The 23938-nt window shown below is 43.6% G+C and overlaps 1 protein-coding gene across 6 annotated transcripts in view; it reads left to right on the forward strand.

The window, feature by feature from the left end:
• The window catches only part of zzz3 (zinc finger, ZZ-type containing 3), a 107354-nt gene extending 89845 nt beyond the window's left edge, over positions 1-17509 (forward strand). For all 6 annotated transcript variants that reach the window (XM_067989865.1, XM_067989862.1, XM_067989861.1 and 3 more), the window contains 4 exons: positions 526-681; positions 12092-12226; positions 13592-13692; positions 15994-17509. In XM_067989865.1, the coding sequence (XP_067845966.1) occupies positions 526-681; positions 12092-12226; positions 13592-13692; positions 15994-16138 (537 nt within the window). In that variant the 3' untranslated portion in view covers positions 16139-17509. The remainder of the gene's footprint in view (positions 1-525; positions 682-12091; positions 12227-13591; positions 13693-15993) is intronic.
• The last annotated feature ends 6429 nt before the right edge of the window (positions 17510-23938 follow it).

The following is a 23938-nucleotide window of genomic DNA, read 5'->3' on the forward strand; positions in this document are numbered from 1 at the left end:
TTCATACGTACTGATGTTTCGGCATAAAACTGCCTTAAATCAGTTCTGTCCAAATTTCCTCAGCGAGGGGAAAATCTCCTCAACTCACTTTTACCCCGAAACATTCTGGGCCAATATTGCCATGGGCAATTTACAGACTATAATATGGGATTTGCATAGCATAAAATATTTATTTATTCTACACTTTTTAGGTAGGTAGGTAAGCTTCAAATTATAAAAAATTGAATAGAAATGTTAACTTCAAATGTGAACTAATTTGATGCAGTTAATGGAGTGGAGCTGCTTATTCTTAATTATGATAATGTTTCTGAGAAATGAGAAGAATATTTCAGGGAGAGATGCCATACATGGTATAATCTTGATTATCTTGTAATAGAGGTTGTTTAATGGCAGAATTATACAGATTAGAGCTAATCCAATTTAAGTGGTTGCTACGATGGGCCTCAGGTTATTTTGCAGAAACGACACGGCAGAGGCTGAATAAACAAGATTAAATTTGTGTTTTTTTTTCCTTCAAAATTTTAGTCTTCAAACAGGCGTCAGCATCCTCTCAACAAGCACCTCTTCCGGCCGTCCACCTTCATGACGTCGCACGAACCTCCCGTCTATATGGACGATGAAGACGACAGGAGCAGCTTCTATAGCAGTCAACTCGATACGGCTGCTGACGACGAGGTCTCGGTAAGTTCCCCTAGAGAGCGGATTGGCCCAGAATTTGCTGGAGCGGGGCATCTTGCTGCATGCCCAGTTCGTTAGACTTTATCCCTCACCCTTCAGCTCAAAAGATTTTAGCGCCACCAATTGCTGGAATTGCGAGCTAATAACGGGGACGGTAGAGCATCTGGGACCTTGGTGAGCGACAGGACCAACAGTCTATCTCCTTAACAAATGAGATTTAAGGATTGAGAAAGAAACGGAGGAATGACGGAGGTGGAAGGTGAATTAGAGTAGATGAATTAGACTCAAATCAACAACACTCCAGAAGCTCGACACCATCCAGGACAAAGCACCTGCTTGATTGGCACCCCATCCACCACCCTAAACATTCACTCCCTTGACCACCGGCGCACAGTGGCTGCAGAGTGTACCACCCACAGGATGCACTGCAGCAACTCGCCAAGGCTTCTTCGACAGCACCTCCCAAACCCGCGACCTCTACCACCTAGAAGGACAAGAGCAGCAGGTACATGGGAACAACACCACCTGCACGTTCCCCTCCAAGTCACACATTATCCCGACTTGGAAATATATCGCCGTTCCTTCATCGTCGCTGGGTCAAAATCCTGGAACTCCCTTCCTAACAGCACTGTGGGAGAACCTTCACCACACGGACTGCAGCGGTTTAAGAAGGCGGCTCGCCACCACCTTCTCGAGGACAATTAGGGATGGGCAATAAATGCCGGCCTCGCCAGCGACGCCCACATCCCATGAACTAATAAAAAAAAATCAGGTACGGAAAGAGGGGGAAAGAAAGATTGGATTAAGAGAGGGGGAAAGGAGACAAAGGAAAAGTAAGATAAAAATTTTAAATTTAAAAAATCTCTAACAACAATTTTAGTTGTTCCCTTTTTGGTCTGGAGAGGTTGATTGGCATTGCAGGAACATAAATCTCCTCCATTTAACGTTGTTAACGTTGTTAATTACCAGCCCTAACTTTCTGTGGTGAGTTTAATTGGCAATTAATGCACAAACACAGTAACGTCATGAAACTCACGAGGAGGTTGAGGGTGAGTTGCCATTTTCGCGAGGCTAGCAGCACAAATCTTTCAGCAACTTGTGGTGATTCGCAATTCACAGGGTATCTCTTCCTCACATCAAGTTTTGGACGATTTACATATTAATAATGGCGAGCGTCATTAATTTCACTGTTATTTTGGCAGCAAATACTGGGCCATTATTTCACAGGGAAACCAACACCAAGTGATACTAGTGTACTATACAAAATAGGGTTGGTTAAATTCATATGAAGTGGATAAAACAGATGTGACCGTGTTGGTGCAGTCAGATATCAATTGAATTAGTTTTGTTGTGTGTTGATTAGTTTCTTTGCATTTTAGTTAACATTCATTGCACCCTTTTTGGAAGTTCATTACCTATTAAAAAGTAGATTTTAGTTTACTTGAGAGTTGCCCATCTGTAAATGTACCCTTTTGAGAACGGTAAAGTTCTTTTTGCTTCCAACGAATATTCCTCCTACTGTTTTGCTATCCAGGAATCCTTGCTAAAAATTTTGCACAAGTGGTTGTTGAGTAAATGTTTGGACTCAGCTGTGACGCTGTGCACGGTTGAATGGTTTGCCAACACTCGCTACACCAGCTCACGTGTAAAATTGCCACTTCACAGGATCCTGGGGGCATCTGGTGCCCTTGGTGTATTCCCAGTAAGTGTCTTCATTTTGAGGAAGGGAGAGCAAAAAGAAAAGCGGCCTGACCCTTTTTTAAAAAAAAGCCTGTGACCTTTAATTGCTAAAGGTTGTATTGCATAGGATTTGTTGCTCGATGTTTCACTTCATATCACTTTCACTTCGTTCACTGACTGACCAGTTTACTGAGACTGAATTAGTTATTGAAGAAAGAAGCCTTTTTCTGTGTTCCTTGAATTTCTTGCCTTTCAAACCTACGTAATTATTGACATTTAAACTGTCACCGAGCTAAAATTGGAGCTACAAAGGCAAATATCTGATCCGTGTGACCTTTTCAGGGTTTTTTGATGCTACATTACAAATAAACATCGAATATATCTTGGATCAGAGTTGCTCTGTGAGAAATTTGATACTACTTTCCTCTTTCTTATTTCCTCATGTCATAAATCAATTGGAGTCCACAACACCTCGAATTTAAAATTCTCAACCTTGTGTACAAATCCCTCCATGGCCTCGTCCCACCCTATCTCTGTAACCTCCTCCAGCCCTACAACCCTCCGAGAGCTCTGCGTTCCTCCAATACTAGCCTTTTGTGCATCCCCGATTTCCATCACCCCACCATTGGTAGCTGTGACGTCAGCCGTCTAGACCCTAAGCTCTGAAATTCAGTTCCTAAACTTCTCCGCCTCTTTAACTCTCCTCCTTTAAGACACTCCTTTAAAACCTACCTCTTTGACCAAACTTTTGGTCACCTGTCCTAATATCTTTATTTTGTCTGGTAACCCTCCTGTGAAGCCCCTTGGGATGTTTTACTACGTTAAAGGCGCTATATAAACAAGTTATTGTTGTCTGTCCGGGGCAAGTATAGGTTAAAAACACAAGGCTTAAAGGGAGTTTTTAATGTTCAGCGTTGATTGATTCTTAGGCTGTCTAAATTGTTCTGCGCCTTATCACATCTTAAATATCTCAAAGTTCTTCACATTCAAATAATTACTTTTGAAGTGCAGCAACTGTTATTTTCTAGGCAAATGTGGCTGGCATTTTGCACACAGCGAGATCCCACTCACAGCAGTAAGAGGAACGATCGGTTCATCTGTTTTTTGGTGCCGGGGTTTGAGGGAGCACGGGGCACGGAGAGAACACCGTGCTCTTCAAAAAAAAAGTGATACGTGTAAAGTTAGTGACAATCGCTTTGTCTGAAAGAACCTTTACATTGGAGGCTCCCATAATGCTGTGCCATGGAATTTTTGGCAATGTCAGCTTGGCTCAGTGGTAGCGCACTCCCCTCTGAGTCAGACGGTTGTAGGGTTCAGGCCTCACTCCAGCATCTGAGCACATGACCGAGGCCGGTGCAGTACAGAGGGAGTGCAGCATTGTTAAACTACTGTCATGTCTACCTGTTCAGATGGACATAAAGAATCATGTGGCACTATTCGATGAAGAGCAGGGCCAGCTTTGCTCCCTCAACCAACACTACCAAAACAAAGTGACTGATTATTCATTCATTTGCTCTTTGTGGGACTTTGCCATGTACAAATTGGCTGAACAAAGCTGACTGTACCTCAGAAAAGTAATTAATTGGCTGTAAAGTACTTTGGGATGTTCTGAGGACATTATGAGGTCCTATATAAATGAAATTCGTATTTCTTCCTATGGGTTTGTAGGTACAGGACTCCACATGGTAAGTTCCGATCCCCTACTAACCCATCATGTGTGGCAGTGACAAAAGCCAGTAAAACAAGGAGAGAAATGCACGCCGTAAATGTACTCCAGTGCAGTACTGGGAGAGTGCTGCACTGTCGGAGGTGCCGTCTTTCGGATGAGATACCGAGGCCCCATCTGCCTCAAGTGTACGTAAAAGATCCCATGGCACTATTTTGAAGAAAAGCAGGGGAGTTCCCCCTGGTGTCCTGGTCAATATTTATCCCTCAATGACCAGATTATCACATTGCTGTTTGTGGGACCTTGTTGTGCGCAAATCGGCTGCTGCGTTTCCTACATTACAACATAACTACACTTCAAAAATATTTTGTTGGCTGTAAATTGCTTTGGGATGTCGTATGGTCGTGAAAGGCGCTATATAAATGCCTTTTTTTTTTCTTTTTTCTATCAATTTTATAGAAAGGTTGTGTTTTAAAATGATTAATTCTTTCAGGACCTAGTGTGACAAACTTTGATTATGTCTTCAGAATGTGTGATTTATGTTTTCAGTTGCATATCTATAAAGATAGGCTGCATGATGTTGTAGTGTTCAGCTACAGGTTTAGATTTTTTTTATTGAGAAATCTAAGTGAAGGGTCATCCATCCCGATTGTAGGGCATCACCAAAATTGGAAACAGTAAGAGAGAAGATGAGACATATTGTGAAGTAGTGACACCAAGCTTGGGTTTTTAAAAACCTGTGGGCTGCAGGAGGAAAGGATACGAGAAGTTGCACAGTATGGAGGTCCCGTGAAAGAATGAACTAGAGTCTGGATTTCAACACAGTGAAGATGAGGATAGGAGGAATCGCTTGTAGATTGGCATATTTAAAAGAATGTGAGGGGAAGGTTTAGCAATGCAATGGATGTAGGATTCATAAGTGATGCCCTTTGAGCACTGAAAGATCTTCAGCTTTCAAAATATAATTTTTTTCTGAGTGTGAGCAAGTACAGGCACGATGGGCCGAATGGCCGCCTCCTGTGCTGTGGTTCTACAATATATGCGCATGTGTGAATATATATATATATGTGTGTGTGTGTGTGTATTATGTGCATGTATGATTGTATTCTCTGAGGCATACCATACTAATGTCCAACAGCCCTCCGTGCAAAGAATTTCTCCGAACCCCATTCCTCACTCTCGGAGACTATTTTAAACTGATAACCTCTCTTTGATGACTCCCCATCCGAATGAAATAGACATTCCCTATTCACTCTGTCAAAACCCATCATAATTCTGAAAGTTGTTCATTCTCCATTTAGCTTCTCTGCTCCTGTGGAACTAGTCCCTTTATCTCACATCTCCCCTCATAGCTATGGTTTGCCAGCCATGGTGAATCTACATTGTATGCCTCCATGGCTCAAGTGTCCTTTCTATAATCGGGCAGCCAAAAGTGGACACAGTGCTCTCACAGTCTCTTAGGCCACAATCTCACAGTGACTGTGGCCTAATTGATGTCTTGTATAAGTTTATCATTACTTCTTTGTACTTACTCTATGCCCCTATTTATAAAACCGTGGCCTTTTTTTTAGCCTATTCTACATGAAATTAATAAAGGGAAAATGGAATTTTTGTAGTGTGTACAATGCCGTCAATTCTTTTAACTGTGGCTACAAACTCATTTTGATATTTTTGTTTCCATTTCTCTGAAGAAGGTTCCAGAAAAACTACCGCAACATTTAAGCGATCATTTTGATTTCAAAGCTGCTTCTGTTTCATTGAAACTTACTGCGTCTATCGTCAATGCCAAGCAGGGAACTGTTTGATATTCTGTTTGGTCCCATCTCTTTGGCAGCCCTAAGCATCAGGATATAGTGAAAATAAACTGCCCCGATCTTAATTTTTCATTCAATCCTTTTGTAAAAATTATAAATGTTATTAGATATTATTGCAAAGTAGTCGTGCTGAATGCAATTCATAACTCGCTGCACTTTGTGATTAGGCTTTGAAGGATTAAAGCTTTGACAGTGGACAGCCATTAGTGATCAACTGCTTATATCCCAGGAGCCCGTTGCCTAACATTTAAAATTATTATTTTTTCCCCTCTCTATCTGATTTTCTGAGCCTTCTCCCTGAGAAGGGAGTCACTTTTGCCGGGATATGGTTCCATTTGTACTTGTACCTGCAGGCATCGATGACCCCATCCAAATGGCCATCCCGCCTGAGTCATGGCAGTGAGTGTCGGCAGGCTATTGAACTGCTGAGGCATCACAGCTAACCCCGGTCCTGCCACTCACTTGAATTCCACACACATGAACTTTCCAGTTGGGATCATTGGACTGTCATCTGGAGGGGGAAGCCATACTCATTCCCCCCCCCCACTCCCATCAAACCCCCATCTTTCCACTCCTTTGTTCCCCGACCAGTTGTGCTGCCCCAGCTGAGATAAGCCTACTCAGCACAGACAGAGTATTGAACCTGCTGTCTTCTGCATATGGCTCAGTACTACACTTGGTGCATTTACAAATATTTTTTAAAAATTGTTTATAGTTATCTTCCTAGTAATCAAACTAGAATTTCATAGAAGAATTTTAAAAAAAATTAAAGTTGTAGGGATAAATTTGATTAAGACTGAAGTTTTACAGAAGTGACTTGTAACTTACTTAATAACAGTTGCATCATACTAGGCATATCCCGGGGATGAGGGGGCGGACATATGAGGAGAGGTTGAGTAGATTGGGACTCTACTCATTGGAGTTCAGAAGAATGAGAGGCGATCTTATTGAAACATATAAGATTGTGAAGGGTCTTGATCGGGTGGATGCAGTAAGGATGTTCCCAAAGATGGGTGAAACTAGAACTAGGGGGCATAATCTTAGAATAAGGGGCTGCTCTTTCAAAACTGAGATGAGGAGAAACTTCTTCACTCAGAGGGTGGTAGGTCTGTGGAATTTGCTGCCCCAGGAAGCTGTGGAAGCTACATCATTAGATAAATTTAAAACAGAAATAGACAGTTTCCTAGAAGTAAAGGGAATTAGGGGTTATGGGGAGCGGGCAGGAAATTGGACATGAAGCTGAGTTCGGATCGGTCAATGCCCTGTGGGTGGCGGAGAGGGCCCAGGGGCTATGTGGCCGGGTCCTGCTCCGACTTCTTGTGTTCTTTAGATTTGTGGTTGGGATCAGATCAGCCATGATCTTATTGAATGGCGGAGCAGGCTCGAGGGGCCGATTGGCCTACTCCTGCTCCAATTTCTTATGTTCTTATGTTCTTATATAGTAATGGGCACCCCTACAACTATTGGCACAGTCTCGGTGACCCTCTGCTTCCTGGGACCCCTGAAAGCACTGACACACTCCCAGTGCTCCCTGCAAATACTGTTACATTTCTGGCCCCCTGTGTAAAAAAATAGACACACTCCCAGGGTCACCCAGCAAATGTTGACACATTCTCAGTACCCTGTGCTCCCATGATACTGCTTCTCTTGTCCTTCTTGGTGGTAGAGGTTGTAGGGGAGGGAGGTGCAGTTGAGGTAATCTTGGTGCGTTACTACAGTGCATCCTGTAGAAGGTACATACTGCATACGCAGTGCGCCAGTTTTTTTTTATTCGTTCATGGGATGTGGGCGTCGCTGGCGAGGCCGGCATTTATTGCTCATCCCTAATTGCCCTTGAGAAGGTGGTGGTAAGCCGACTTCTTGAACCGCTGCAGTCCGTGTGGTGAATGTTCTCCCACAGTGCTGTTAGGAAGGGAGTTCCAGGATTTTGACCCAGCGACGATGAATGAACGGCGATATATTTCCAAGTCGGGATGGTGTGTGACTTGGAGCGGAATGTGCAGGTGGTGTTGTTCCCATGTACCTGCTGCTCTTGTCCTTCTAGGTGGTAGAGGTCGCGGGTTTGGAAGGTGCTGTCGAAGAAGCCTTGGCGAGTTGCTGCAGTGCATCCTGTGAATGATACACACTGCAGCCACGGTGCGCCGGTGGTGAAGGGAGTGAATGTTTAGGGTGGTGGATGGGGTGCCAATCAAGCGGGCTGCTTTGTCCTGGATGGTGTCGAGCTTCTTGAGTGTTGTTGGAGCTGCACTCATCCGGGCAAGTGGAGAGTATTCCATCACACTCCTGGCTTGTGCCTTGTAGATGGTGGAAAGGCTTTGGGGAGTCAGGAGGTGAGTCACTCGCCGCAGAATACCCAGTCTCTGACCTGCTCTTGTAGCCACAGTATTTATATGGCTGGTCCAGTTAAGATTCTGGTCAATGGTGACCCCCAGGATGTTGATGGTGGGGGATTCGGCAATGGTAATGCCGTTGAATGTCCAGGTTAGACTCTCTCTTGTTGGAGATGGTCATTGCCTGGCACCAGTCTGGCACGAATGTTACTTGCCGCTTGTGAGCCCAAGCCTGGATGATGTCCAGGTGTTGCTGCATGCGGGCTCGGACTGCTTCATTATCTGAGGGGTTGTGAATGGAACTGAACACTGTGCAATAATCAGCGAACGTCCCCATTTCTGACCTTATGATGGAGGGAAGGTCATTGATGAAGCAGCTGAAGATGGTTGGGCCTAGGACACTGCCTTGAGGAACTCCTGCAGCAATGTCCTGGGGCTGAGATGATTGGCCTCCAACAGCCACTACCATCTTCCTTTGTGCAAGGTATGACTCCAGCCACTGGAGAGTTTTCCCCCTGATTCCCATTGATTTCAATTTTACTAGGGCTCCTTGGTGCCACACTCGGTCAAATGCTGCCTTGATGTCAAGGGCAGTCACTCTCACCTCACCTCTGGAATTCAGCTCTTTTGTCCATGTTTGGACCAAGGCTGTAATGAGGTCTGGAGCCAAGTGGTCCTGGCGGAACCCAAACTGAGCATCGGTGAGCAGGTTATTGGTGAGTAAGTGCCGCTTGATAGCACTGTCGATGACACCTTCCATCACTTTGCTGATGATTGAGAGTAGACTGACGGGGCGATAATTGGCCGGATTGGATTTGTCCTGCTTTTTGTGGACAGGACATACCTGGGCAATTTTCCACATTGTCAGGTAGATGCCAGTGTTGTAGCTGTACTGGAACAGCTTGGCTAGAGGCGCAGCTGGTTCTAGAGCACAAGTCTTCAGCACTACAGCTGGGATGTTGTCGGGGCCCATAGCCTTTGCTGTATCCAGTACACTCAGCCGTTTCTTGATATCACGTGGAGTGAATCGAATTGGCTAAAGAGTGGCTTCTGTGATGGTGGGGATATCGGGAGGCGGCCGAGATGGATCATCCACTCGGCGCTTCTGGCTGAAGATGGTTGCAAACGCTTCAGCCTTGTCTTTTGCGCTCACGTGCTGGACTCCGCCTTCGTTGAGGATGGGGTTGTTTACAGAGCCTCCTCCTCCCATTAGTTGTTTAATTGTCCACCACCATTCACAACTGGATGTGGCAGGACTGCAGAGCTTTGATTTGATCCGTTGGTTGTGGAATCACTTAGCTCTGTCCAAAGCATGTTGCTTCCGCTGTTTAGCATGCATGTAGTCCTGAGTTGTAGCTTCATCAGGTTGGCACCTTATTTTTAGGTACCCCTGGTGCTGCTCCTGGCATGCTCTTCTACACTCCTCATTGAACCAGGGTTGATCCCCTGGCTTGTTGGTAATGGTAGAGTGAGGAATACGCCAGGCCATGAGGTTACAGATTGTACTGGAATACAATTCTGCTGCTGCTGATGGCCCACAGCGCCTCATGGATATGCCCAGTTTTGAGCTGCTAGATCTGTTCTGAATCTATCCCATTTAGCACGGTGGTAGTGCCACACAACACGTTGGACGGTGTCCTCAGTGTGAAGACGGGACTTCGTCTCCACGAGGACTGTGCGGTGGTCACTCCTACCAATACTGTTATGGACAGATGCATTTGCAACAGGTAGATTGGTGAGGACGAGGTCAAGTACGTTTTTCCCTCGTGTTGGTTCGCTCACCACCTGCCGCAGGCTCAGTCTAGTAGCTATGTCCTTTAGGACTTGGCCAGTAGTGGTGCTACCGAGCCACTCTTGGTGATGGACGTTGAAGTCCCCCACCCAGAGTCCATTCTGTGCCCTTGCTACCCTCAGTGCTTCCTCCAAGTGGTGTTCAACATGGAGGACTGATTCATCAGCTGAGGGAGGGTGGTAATCAGCAGGAGGTTTCCTTGCCCATGTTTGACCTGATGCCATGAGATTTCATGGGGTCCAGAGTCAATGTTGAGGACTTCCAGGGCCACTCCCTCCTGACTGTATATCACTGTACTGCCACCTCTGGTGGGTCTGTCCTGCCGATGGGACAGGACATACCCAGGGATGGTGATGGAGGAGTCTGGGACATTGGCTGAAAGGTATGATTCTGTGACATTGGCTGAAAGGTATGATTCTGTGAGTATGGCTATGTCAGGCTGTTGCTTGATTAGTTTGTGGGACAGCTCTTCCAATTTTGGCACAAGTCCCCAGATTTTGGTGAGGAGGACTTTGCAGGGTCGACTGGGCTTGGTTTGCCTTTGTCGTGTCTGGTTTTATTCTTATTATGACTTTTTGTAGCGACATTGTGCAATTAAATGGCTTGCTAGGCCATTTCAGAGGGCTATTAAGGATCAACCACGTTGCTGTGGGTCTGGAGTCACATATAGGCCAGACCGGCAGGTTTCCTTCCCTAAAGGACATTAGTGAACCAGATGGGTTTTTAACAACAATCCAGTAGTTTCATGGCCACCATTATTGATACTAGTATTTTAATTCCAGATTTTTATTTAATTAATTGAATTTAAATTCCCCAGCTGCCGTGGCGGGATTTGAACTCATGACTCCGGAATTATTAGTCTAGGTCTCTGGATTATTAGTCCAGTAACATAACCACTATGCTAACGTACCCAGTGATGGAGGGGTTGAATATTGAGTCCAATGTGGAGATGCCGGTGATGGACTGGGGTGGACAATTGTAAGGAATCTTACAACACCAGGTTACAGTCCAACAAATTTATTTTAAAATCACAAGCTTTCGGAGATTATCCCCTTCGTCAGGTGAATGAGTGAAAAGGCTCTCAAATCGCATATCTTATACTAGGCTGGGACAGCATCACACCAATCAAAAGGTGTCGTTGTTATTCAAACAGGCCAGTCACGGAGAACAGCACGTCCCAGTACACTGGATATACATTGTGTCAATTACACAGACAGACAGAAAGAAACCCAAATGGCAGGGAGAGAGAGAGAGGGAATATTAAATACATAATTTTTTTCCCCCTTTTTGCTGGTGGGGTTACGTGTAGCGTGACATGCACCCATGAGGACGGCCTCAACCGGGATCTTGGGTTCATGTCACGCTACACGTAACCCCACCAGCAAAAAGGGAAAAAAAATTATGTTTTTAATATTCCCTTTCTCTCTCTCTCTCTCCCTGCCATTTGGGTTTCTTTCCGTCTGTCTGTGTAATTGACATAATGTATATCCAGTGTACTGGGACGTGCTGTTCTCCGTGACTGGCCTGTTTGAATAACAACGACACCTTTTGATTGGTGTGATGCTGTCCCAGCCTAGTATAAGATGTGCGATTTGAGAACCTTTTCACTCATTCACCTGACGAAGGGGATAATCTCCGAAAGCTTGTGATTTTAAAATAAATTTGTTGGACTGTAACCTGGTGTTGTAAGATTCCTTACATTGAGTCTAATAGCAGGGAAACCGATCAAGCAAACTGCCCCGTCATGAATGGTGTTGAGCTTCTCAATTATTGTTGTGGCTGCTCCCACCCAGTCGAATGGTGAGTATTCCATCACACTCCTGACTCGAGCCTTGTAGATGGTGGAGAGGCTAGAATTTCTTGCTTAAAACTTTCTCGTGAATATTGTGCTTGTTGAGGTGAGCATAGTTAATCCTGGGCAATGGAAAGCTTCCCCATTTTGGGCGGTTAGTGTCGGCATCAGATGCTCCCAGGTCATGTACAGCACGCATGGACACAGAGTGAAGCTCCCTTTACCCAACCCCAAGAATGCACCACAACCCTCCCCATCTTGTAGGGGAAAAGAGTCAATAAAAGGACGGATAAATCCTTTCTAATACTAAATGCAAACTGCTTTCTCTTTCTTTTGCAGGACGACGAAAGCATTCCACCTTCATATCGCCACATGGCAGAATACAAAGAGCTGCTGTGCTTGAAGAAATTGAAAAAGCAGAAACTTGAGCTGATGCAGGCGGAGAGCAGTTTTGTGCAGCACATCGGGTTTAAGGTGGGTTGAAATATTGTATAATATTGAACCCCTCTGACCACTGGGGTAAAGTCTGGTGCGGAAAGCCTCCGAAAGCCCCTCCGTAAAACGTGAACGCTGGCAGAGCTGCTCACAGTAAGTTGGGAGGATGTGTTGCTTGATGAGGACTGGAGTACCAGGCTGTGTAAGGCACAACGTAGTCTGCTGCCGCTCAGGTGTGTGACGCTTTATGGAATTGTACTGTCATCTTGAATTGAATGATGGGGTTGCTTAAAGGTCAGAATGGCATTTTCTATGTAAAGCCACAAAGTCGACCATTAAATAAACAAGACTCCGAGACAGATCAAAATGTAATTATTGTTTGGTTAGGCTATTTTGTGGATTGGAAAGCACTGGTAAGTTTCAGATGCAGGTCAGAAGCAAGCAGCTTTAAGTCAGTGCCTTTTTGCTCATTGTTTTGTATCTGTAATGAAGCGTGATGCACCCCCTAGATTGAGTCCAGGCCCCCCAGTTTGAAACCTTATTGAGGTACAGTATTCTCTCACTAAATATATGGTTAGAGGTGTCAGCTGTGGCTCACTGGTGGCACCCTCATCTCTGAGTCAGAAGGTCATGGGTTCAAGCCTCACTCCACAGACTTGAGCACAAAATCTAGGCTGACACTCCAGTGCACTACTGAGGAAGAGCTGCAATGTCGGAGGTTCCGTCTTTTGGATGAGACGTTAAACCGAGGCCCCATCTGCCCTCTCAGGTGGACGTAAAAGATCCCACAGCAATATTTCGAAGAAGAGCTGTGGAGTTCTCCCTGATGTCCTGGTCAATATTTATCCCTCAACCAACATCAGTAAAGAAAAACAGATAATTAGGCCATTATCACATTGATGTTTGTGGGACCTTGCTGTGTGCAAATTGCCAGCTGCGTTTCCTACATTACAACAGTGACAGCACTTCAAAAATGCGATTTTAATTGGCAGTGTGACAACTGCGCACGGAGCCGATTCTAGGGTTACGGTGGCATTGCCAAGACTGTCCCCAAGTAAAGTGCTTTGGGACGTCCTGAGGTCATAAAGAGCGCTGTATAAGTGCAAGTCTTTCTTTCTTTTTACAGCCTGACCAAATATTGTGTCAGAAGGAAAGCATCTGTAAAGAGAACAAGTCGGTTCACGATATGGCTGGAGACTCTTCTTTAGAACCAAGGACGGTCTCTACCGAAATGTGAACCCATCCTTTCTCTTTCAGAGATGCCAATGTGCCTGCGTTCTGGCAGTTTCTGTTTCTATTTTTAGTTTCTGGTACTCGCACGGTTTATTTTTAATATATAACAATTGTGCTGCAGTAAATGTTTACCTCTACTAATGTCTTTTTAATTGCGATTTTAATTGGCAGTGTGACAACTGCGGCACGGAGCCGATTCTCGGGTTACGGTGGCATTGCCAAGACTGTCCCCAGGACAGTTCGGTGGACTTCTGCGACAGTTGTTCTGACTGGTAAGTTACAGCGATTGCAGGATGTAAATCACTGAACAGTTCAGTCAGTGTTTGCCTATTACTAGTTTTCGTCCCTGCCTCAGCCCATCTGCTGTTGAAACCCTCATCCATGCTTTTGTTACCTTCAGACTCGACTATTCCAGTGCTCTCCTGGCTGTCCTCCCATCTTCCACCCTCCGTAAACTTGAGTTCATCCAAAACTCTGCTGCCCGTATCCTAACTCACACCAAGTCCCGTTCAGCCATCACCCCTGTGCTCGCTGACCTCCATTGGCTCTCGGACTGGCACCGCCTCAGTTTTAAAATTCTCATCCGTATGTTCAAATCGTTCTATGGCCTCGCTCTTCCCTCTCTCTGTAACCTCCTTCAGCCCTACAACCCTCAGAGATCTTTGCGCTCCTCCAGTTCTTGTCTCTTGCGCATCCCCGATTTCCTTCGCTCCACCATTGGCGGCTGTGCCTTAAGCTGCCTAAGCCCTAAGCTCTGGAATTCCCTCCCTAAACCTCTCCGCCGGTCTCTCTCTCTCTCTCATCCTTTAAGTCGCTTCTTAAAGCTACCTCTTTTACCAAGCTTTTGGTCACCTGCCCTAATTTCTCTTTGTGGCTTGTTGTCAAATTTTGTCTGATTACGCTCCTGTAAAGCGCCTTGGGACGTTTTACTATGTTTAAAGGTGCGGTATAAATGCGAGTTGTAATGGTTACGGAAAGATATGCTGCAATGTGTGGAAAAAGTGCTAGAAATACACAGGAGGCCCATGTTCTGAAAAGAGAAGATGGGGAGGGCCACTAATTGGCAGTGGTTTGGATAAGATAAATTCAGACTTCATTATGTGGTGTTCAGGGATTTTTTTACTGGAGTTTTGGGCATCACTTTCTGTGATTCCTTCCCCCTTTTTCATGAAAACCCATGGCCTTAAAGATAAGGTTAATACATAGAATCTTACAGCACAGAAGGAGGCCATTCAGCTTGTTGTGCCTGTGCCGACTCTTTGAAAGAGCTGTCCAATTTAGTCCCTTATATTGATGACTTTTGTAAGGAGTTTTGACGAGTCTGCCCCAAGTATTAACCTTTCTTTTCTCCTTCTGATACTGACGGATCTGCTGTGCGTTTGCAGCATTTTTTTAAAATGTCCAGTTCCCAGCATTTATTTTCAGTGTTTATTTAAAAGCTGTTAAACAGCTTTCAATTATTACATTGCATTCTGTGCACTAAAATTAAGTGTTTTAAAAAGGTCGACTTGCAACTACTGTGGTACAAACGAGTGATTGAAAATATTAATCTGGGGTTTACAAGCACATGGTAATGTGGACTTGGTCGATAATCCTGCGGTCCATTGTTTGAAGATAAGTGAAAGTTGTTGTTGGAAACCTTCTGGAGGAGTATTGCATCTCTTCTATTCTTCAACGTTAGCTTTGCACTAAGGGCACTGAGCACAGTCAAGGAAACAAACCCTTGACCTCGTCGTGAGATGGTAACGATGGCCTGTTGGACTGAAAGGTAGACTGTGGTCTGTCCCAAGCGGCTGTTTGTTGTCTCCAATGGCAAGTTCGATTCAGAACAATACCAGGGCTTAGAGGGTTAAATTATAGGGACAGGTTGCATAAACCTGGCTCATATTCCCTTGAGTATAGGAGACTGAGGGGTGATCTGATCGAGGTTTTTAAAATGGTAAAAGGATTCGATAGGGTAGATATAGAGAAACTGTTTCCTCTGGTGTGGGAATCAAGAACGAGGGGACGTAATCTTAAAAATAGAGCTGGGCCATTTAGGAGGAAAATCAGGAAACACTTTTTCACACAAAGGATAGTAGAAATCTGGAATTCTCATCCTGCAAAGGCTGTGGATGCTGGGCACAATTGGAGCTTTCAAGGCCAATAAATTTTTGTTAGGTAACGGTATCAAGGGATATGAAGCTAGGAACTGTGGAGGGTCAGAGTGATTTAAGGGTCCATGTATAGAAATCACCTAAAAGTTAGTGGACTGGTACAAAAAATAATTTAAAATTCTAATGGGATTTTAGCCTTTATCTCAAGAGGGCTGGAATACAAAAGGGTTGAAGTTATGCTTCAGTTGTATAAAGCTCTGGTTAGACTGCATCTGGAGTACTGCATTCATTTCTGGGCACTGCAACTCAGGAAGGATATATTGGCCTTGGAGCTTGATTTCAAATCCTACCATGGCAGTCTTTGTATGTGTGTACGTTACAAATAATTGGAGTTGACAGATGTCTAAATTGCAATTTCAAATCTTACCATGTTACCGATTTATTTTCTTTATTTTGTTTGTTCTCCTATGTCTGTAGCCTATATGAAACGGAGATTCACAAGGGCGACCACCAACTGGACCCTGTCTACAGAATTGAGACATTTCTGGACAGAGATTACTGCATGTCTCAGGACAGCAGTTACAACTACCTTGACCCGAACTACTTCCCGGCAAACAGATGACAAAGAGGGCAATAGTTGGGGAGGAAAAATAAAACCCCCAGTGGGTTTTTATGCTCATCAGTGCATTACAAAAAGGCTCCATTGTTGATTCCGTGCACAGATCGGAAGCGTCCTGCTGCTTTCCAAAAAGTGTCCGCAGCCGATGGCTTCACTGGACACCCTCATCGACCACGGCCCTACGCTCCCGCGGTCCTTAGTCATTCAACGGCAGGTGAACATTCCTAACGTACAGCAGGTTTCCTCAAGACGCCTTCCACGTACTCTCAAAAGTTCAGTTCCCATCTGCCGATGGACACGGAGGAGGAAGGGAAGGGAAGGCGAGATGGGTGCAAACTGTGTGTCGGCCCGGTTATTTAATTCCAAAGGCGAGATCGGTTTCTGTGACAAAGACTTTTCTCTTAACCATAATATGATGTAGATAAATGTCTGTGTAGACGAGTATTTATGGAACCACAAGATACATTAGATTTGCTATTATGTTGTGTAGTGTACAGTCCTATCGGCACAAGAAGGGGCTGCCTTTTGTTGCTGGAAAGGAAGGCCAGGTTTTAGACGAGAGAAAGAAATCGTAATGAACTAGTGCGGTCGACAGTAAAGATGCTGGACCTGGTTATGATCCTGTGCGTTGGGCCTGCCTAACACAATCAGCTGCTTACTCCCAAGTAGGCCTTTCACCTTCTGTCTCTATCAGCCCCCTCCACTCAGCAACAGCGAAGCACTACGTGAGGCAAAGAATGTCAGGGAGGGTGGAGGGCAACAACAAAAAAAAAACTGTGGCTTTGTTTCCTTCTCCTCCCCCCCCCCCCCCCCCACCCCCCACCCACCAAACAAAGCTGCACGGTCGAAGTTTGAATACAAGTCAGTCGTCAGTGAAAGTGTTTTTAGATGTAACGTGATATAAAACGACTATGTAATGTGTACAAAAATATGGTGAAAAAAAGTACAGTGGTAGCAACAGTGTACATCACTTTATATATACACCTCCACCCACTTCAGAATCAAATAGAGCCCCCTCCCCCCCCCCCCCCCCCTTACCCCTTAAAATGAGAGTTGTCCCCACAACTCAATAACAAAACTGCCTAATAAAGATAATCAAGTATTATAATAAATTCCCTTTTTTGTAGTCTGCACAAAAAGCTCCACTTGCTGAAAGATTGTATTTTTACTATGTATTTAAATGATTGATCGAAACTAGTCAGCAGTGAGCACGGGGTTCAGCTGCAAACTTTTATACTAGTAGTCGTGCATTGATTAGACCATTTTTGTACGGTTTCAGTTTCTGGCCTCATATCTGTGTGTATGCAATATGTTCTTATACAGATCTGTACAACTGTCAGGAGAGCTGTGAGAAATAAAAACCATGTGGAACTAGTCTTGTATTATAGTCCCTGTCACCTTTAGTTCACAGGCTTAACACCCAATTAGGTGACTAGCAGATTTCCATTGGCTGGGTTACTCGTTCAGTAAGTTTCATGTATAGTTTTCATACCCTGAACTAAGTGGAAATTTATCTTCTGTTTGCTTTGATGGATAGGAAAAAACGCATTCATATAAGTGGCTCATCACACCTCTCAAATCCCTTATCGAATGAACTACTTCGAAGTGCAGTGACTACTGTTATGAAGGTAAATGTGGCAGCCATTTTGTACCAACACTAATCCACAATTGTCAGCCATGGCTCAGTTGGTAGCACTCTTTCCTCTAAGTCAGAAGGTCATGGGTTGAGCACATAATCAAGGCGGGCACTGCCGGAGGTGCCGTCTTTCAAATGAGACGTTAAACCGAGGACCTGTTTTTCGTCTCGGGTGGATGTAAAAGATCCCATGGCACTATTTCGAAGAAGAGCAGGGGAGTTTTCCCTGGTGTCCTGGCCAATATTTATCCCTCAACCATCATTTATTAGAAACAGATCATCTGGTCATTATCTCATTGCTGTTTGTGGAACCTTTCTGTATGCAAATTAACTGCCGTGTTTCACACATTACAACAGTGACTTCACTTCAAAAATGTACTTCATTGGCTGTAAAGCACTTTGGGTCGTCCTGAGGTCGTGAAAGGCGCTATATAAATGCAAGTTCTTTCAACCAACAACTGAAATATATTATCTGGTCATTATTTCATTGCTGTTCATGGGAGCTTGCTGTGTGCAAATTGACTGCCGTGTTTCCCTACATTACAATTGTGACTACTCTTCACAAATGTACTTCATTGGCTGTAAAGCACTTTGGGACATTGTGAGGTGATGATAGGCGCGATATAGATGCAGGTTTTTCCCCTTTTTAAATAAATTGTGTGCATTAATCGTGCAGTATTAGCACATTATAAGTTATCATTTGGCTGCTATATAGAGCACTTCAGTCCTGCTGCCGTCAAGACTTCAGTTCAGATTCAAAAATGAATTATGTATTATTCCTCTACTGCCACTAGATGTGTCCATTGCTCTTTTTAAAAAGTCTGCAATGTATTTTTTTACACAAAGAACATTAGTAGGATCTAGAGACAGAAAAGCTATACCCCAACTCTCTCTATCATCAATGTACAGCGCAGAAAGAGGCCATTCGGCCCATCGTGCCTGTGCCAGCTCTTTGAAAGAGCTATCCAATTAGTCCCACTACCCTGCTCTTTCCCCATAGCCCTGCAAATTTTTTCCCTCCAAGTATTTATCCAATTTCCTTTTGAAAGTTACTATTGAATCTGCTTCCACCACCCTTTCAGACAGTGCGTTCCAGATCATCGTAACTCGCTGGGTAAAAAATGTTACTTCGTTTTTGCCGATCACCTTAAATCTGTGTCCTCTGGTTACCCACCCTTCTGCCACTGGAAACAGTTTCTCCTTCTTTACTATAACAAAACTGTTCATGATTTTGAACACCTCTGTCAAATCTCTTAAATCATCTTTGCTCTAAGGAGAGCAACCCCAGCTTCTCCACATAACTGAAGTCCCACATCCCTGGTACCATTCTAGTAAATCTCTTCTGCATCCTCTCCAAGGCCTTGAAATCCTCCTGAAAGTGCGGTGCCAAAAATTGAACACACTACTTCAGCTGAGGCCTAAACAGTGTATTATATAGATTTAGCATAACTTCCTTGCTTTTGTACTCTTTGCCTCTATTAATAGAGCCCAGAATCCCATATGCTTTTTTAACAGCCTTCTCAACTTGTCCTGCCACCTTCAAAGATTTACGTACATCCCCAGATATCTCTGTTCCTGTGCTTGCTTTAAAATTGTATCATTTAGCTTCTATTGCCTCTCCTCATTCTTCCTACCAAAATGTATCACTGCACACTTCTCTGCGTTAATTTTCATCTGCCATGTGTCTGCCTATTTCACCAGTCTGTTTATGTCCTCCTGAAGTCTGTTATTATCTTCCACATTGTTTACTACATGTCTGAGTTTCGTGTCATCTGCAAGCTTTGAAATTATACCAAGTCCAGGTCATTAATATATATCAAAAAGAGCAGTGGTCCTAATACCGACCCCTGGGGAACACCACTGTATACTTCCTTCTCGTTCTGAAAAACAACCAACCTTTCACTATTACTCTCTGCTTTCTGACGCTTAGACAATTTTGTATCCATGCTGCACTGTCCTTTTAATCCCATGGGCTTTAATTTTGCTAACAAGTATATTATATGGTACTTTATCAAATGCCTTTTGAAAGTCCATATACACAAACAACAACTGCACTACCCTCATCAACCCTCTCCGTTACTTCATCAAAGAATTCAATCAAGTTAGTCAAACATGATTTACCTTTAACAAATCTGTGCTGACTATCATTTATTAACCCGAAACTTTTCCAAGTTTCAATTAATTTTGTCTCAGATTATTGTTACACTGAGTTACATTGAAACCACTGCACAGAAACAGGCCATTTGGCCCAACTGGTCCGTTCCGGTGTTTATGCTCCATACCATTCTCCTCCCTCCCTATTTCATCTAACCCTAACAGCATATACTCCTATTCCTTTCTCCCTGATGTGCTTATCTAGCTTCCCCTGAAATGCATCTATGCTATTGATCTAAACCACTCCTTGCGGTAGCGCATTCCATGTTCTTACCACTCTTTGGGTAAAGAAGTTTCTCCTGAACTCCCTTTTAACGACTATTTTATATTTATGACCTCTAGTTTTGGAATCCCCCAGAAGTGGATACATTTTCACCACGTCTACCCTATCAAACCCTATCATTATCTTAAAGATCTCTATCAGGTCACCCCACAGCATTCTCTTTTCCAGAGAAAAGAGCCCCAGCCTGTTGAGCCTTTCCTTAAAAGGATATCCTCTCAGTTCAGGTATCATCCTTGTGAATCTTTTTTGCCCTCTCTCCAGTGCCTCTATAACCTTTCTATAATATGGAGACCAGAACTGTGCACTGTGAGACCTAACCAAGGTTCTATACAAGTTTAACATCTCTGCTTTTCAATTCTATCCCTCCAGAAATGAACCCCAGTGTTTGGTTTGCCTTTTTATGGCCATTTTAACCACGTCTTTCTGCAGTTATACAGGGCCTTGGTGAGACCACACCTGGAGTATTGTGTGCAGTTTTGGTCTCCTTACCTAAGAAAGGATATACTTGCCATAGAGGGAGTGCAGCGAAAGTTCACCAGACTGATCCCTGGGATGGCAGGACTGTCATATGAGGAAAGATTGGGTCGACTTGGCCTGTTTTCACTTGAGTTTAGAAGAATGAGAGGGGATCTCATTGAAACATAAAATTCTGACAGGACTAGACAGACTGGATGCAGGGAGGATGTTTTCCCTGGCAGGGGGGTCCAGAACGAGGGGTCACAGTCTCAGGATACGGGGTAGGACATTTAGGACTGAGATGAGAAATTTCTTCACTCACAGGGTGGTGAACCTGTGGAATTCTCTACCACAGAAGGCTGTGGAGGCCAAGTCACTGAATATATTTAAGAAGGAGCTAGATAGATTTCTAGACACACGAATGGCCTACTCCTGCTCCTATTTTCTGTGTTTCTACGCGTCGCTACTTTTAGTGATTTGTGTATCTGTCACCCTCGATCCATTTGCTCCTCTATCCTGTTTAGACTCTTATTATGCAAGCAGTATGTGACCTCATTTTTCCTACCAGGATGCACCACCTCACACTTATCTATATTGAAATTCATCTGCCAATTACACGCCCATTCTACAAGTTTATTAATGTCCTCTTGCATTTTGATGCATTCTTCCTTTGTAGTAACTGCACCCCCCAGTTTGGTGTCGTCTGCAAATTTTGAAATTGTAGTTCCGATTCCCGAATCCAAATAGTTAATGTAAACAGTGGTCCTAGCACCGATCCCTGGGGAACACCACTTCCCACCTTTTGCCAGTCTGAGTAGCTACTCTTAACCCCCTACTCTCTCTTCTGTTTTGTAGCCAGCTTGTTATCCATTCTGCTACCTGTCCCCTGATTCCACATGCTCTGATGTTATCGAAGGCCTTTTGAAAATCCGAATATATATCTACTGCATTACTCTTGTCAACCCTTTCTGTTACTTCTTCAAAGAATTCAGTAAGGTTGGTCCAGCATGACTTTCCCTTTTGAAATCTGTGCTGATTATTTATTTATTATATTCTCTAGATATCTTAACATTACATCTGAGTAGATTCCATTAACTTTCCTACCACTGACATTAGGCTAACTGGTCTACAGTTCCCTGGACATGTTCTATCTCCCTCTTTAAATATAGGAATAACAGTTGTGGCACTATTCCCTTTTCTAGTGAATTTTTATATATATATATATATAAATAATAGTGCCTCTGCTATCTCCTCCCTAACTTTAATATTCGTGGATGCAATCCATCTGGACAAGGGGTCTTATCCTCCCTTAGTTTGATTAGTTTCTGAATTATCTCCCCCCTTTCTATCTTAAATTTTTTAATATCTTTTTCAAACTCTTCCAATGTCCTGCCCACCATGTTGCTGTCGTTAACTGAGAGTTCATCTTGTGCATCCATTAGTGGCCCTATCCCTATCCCTATTATTTTTCTTTTGTTATTTATGTGTCTGTAGAATACTATTTCTTTTTATATTGCTTGAAAACTTAATCTCATCGTTCCTCTTCGCTTTCCTAACTTTTTTTGACTTCTTTCCTAACCCCTTTTGTCATTCTTCTTTATTGTCTATATACTTAGAGTGTGCCTTTTTCTTTAGTTTCAATTTTACCCTTATCTCTTTATTCATCCATGGTGTTTCATTATTGGCTAGTTTGTCTCTAAAAGTTTCCTCACGTTAGGCTGACTCTCCTGTAATTGCAGAGTTTATCTCTCTTCCCCCTTTTTGAACAGGGGTGTAACATTTGCAATCCTCCAGTCTTCTGGCACCACACCCATATCTGAGGAGGATTGGAAGATTGTGGCCAGAGCCTCTGCAATTTCCACCTTTCCCTCAGTAACCTCGATGCATCCCATCTGGACTGGGTGACTTTTCTACTTTTACTACTACCAGTACTGCCAACCTTTTAAGTACCTCCTCTTTATCAATTTTCATTTTCTTCAATATCACTACTACCTCCTCCGTTACTGCTATGTTGGCAGCACCCTCTTTAGTGAAGACCGATGCTAAGTATTGAGTAGTAATGAGTAATGAAGCAGATTTAGTTAACAGCTTAACTGTGCGTGAACATCTATCCAATAGCGATCATAACACGATCGAGTTCAAGGTAGTGTTTGAAAGGGAAAAAAGTGAATCAGCTGCTAAGATTCTAGACTTGGGTAAGGCCGACTTCAATGGGATGAGACAGAGACTGTCCACAGTAAACTGGGCAAATCTGTTAATGGGTAAAACGACTGATGATCAGTGGGAAATGTTTAAAGAAACATTTAACGAGATACAGAACCGGTTTATACCCCTGAGGGGCAAGAACTCTACTTGCCAAAAAAAAACAGCCATGGACAACTAAAGAGGTAAGGGACGGTATAAGACATAAGGAAAGGACATAGAAAAAGGCAAAAAATGGCGCAGATCCTGGCGAATGGGAAAGATACAAAGATCAACAAAGGGTCACAAAACAGATAGTAAGAGCTACAAAAAGAGAGTATGAAAAGAAATTTGCAAGGAATATCAAAACCAATACGAAGAACTTTTATAGTTACATTAGGAAAAAGAGGGTGGTCAGGAGCAGTGTTGGCCCCTTAAAAACTGAAAGTGGGGATATTGTCATTGACAATGGGGAAATGGCGGACATGTTGAACAATTACTTTGCGTCAGTATTTACAGTAGAAAAAGAGGATAGCATGCCGGAAATCCCAAGAAAACTAATATTGAATCAAGGACAGGGACTCGATAAAATTAATATAAGTAAAGCAACAGTAATGAAGAAAATAATAGCATTAAAGAGTGACAAATCCCCAGGACCAGATGGTTTCCATCCCAGAGTTTTAAAGGAAGTAGGTGAGCAGATTGCAGATGCCCTAACTATAATCTTTCAAAGTTCTCTAGATTCAGGAACTGTCCCTCTAGATTGGAAAATTGAACATGTCACTCCACTTTTTAAGAAAGGAGAGAGAGGGAAACCAGGGAATTATAGACCAGTTAGCCTAACATCTGTTGTGGGGAAATTGCTAGGGTCTATCATTAAGGATAGGGTGACTGAACACCTCGAGAATTTTTAGTTAATCAGAGAGAGCCAGCATAGATTTGTGAAAGGTAGGTCGTGCCTGACAAACCTGATTGAATTTTTTGAAGAGGTGACTAAAGTAGTGGACAGGGAAATGTCAATGGATGTTATTTATATGGACTTCCAGAAGGCATTTGATAAGGTCCCACATAAGAGACTATTAACTAAGTTAGA

This window comes from Heptranchias perlo, chromosome 9 (genome assembly GCF_035084215.1).
Source record: "Heptranchias perlo isolate sHepPer1 chromosome 9, sHepPer1.hap1, whole genome shotgun sequence".
NCBI lineage: Eukaryota > Metazoa > Chordata > Chondrichthyes > Hexanchiformes > Hexanchidae > Heptranchias > Heptranchias perlo.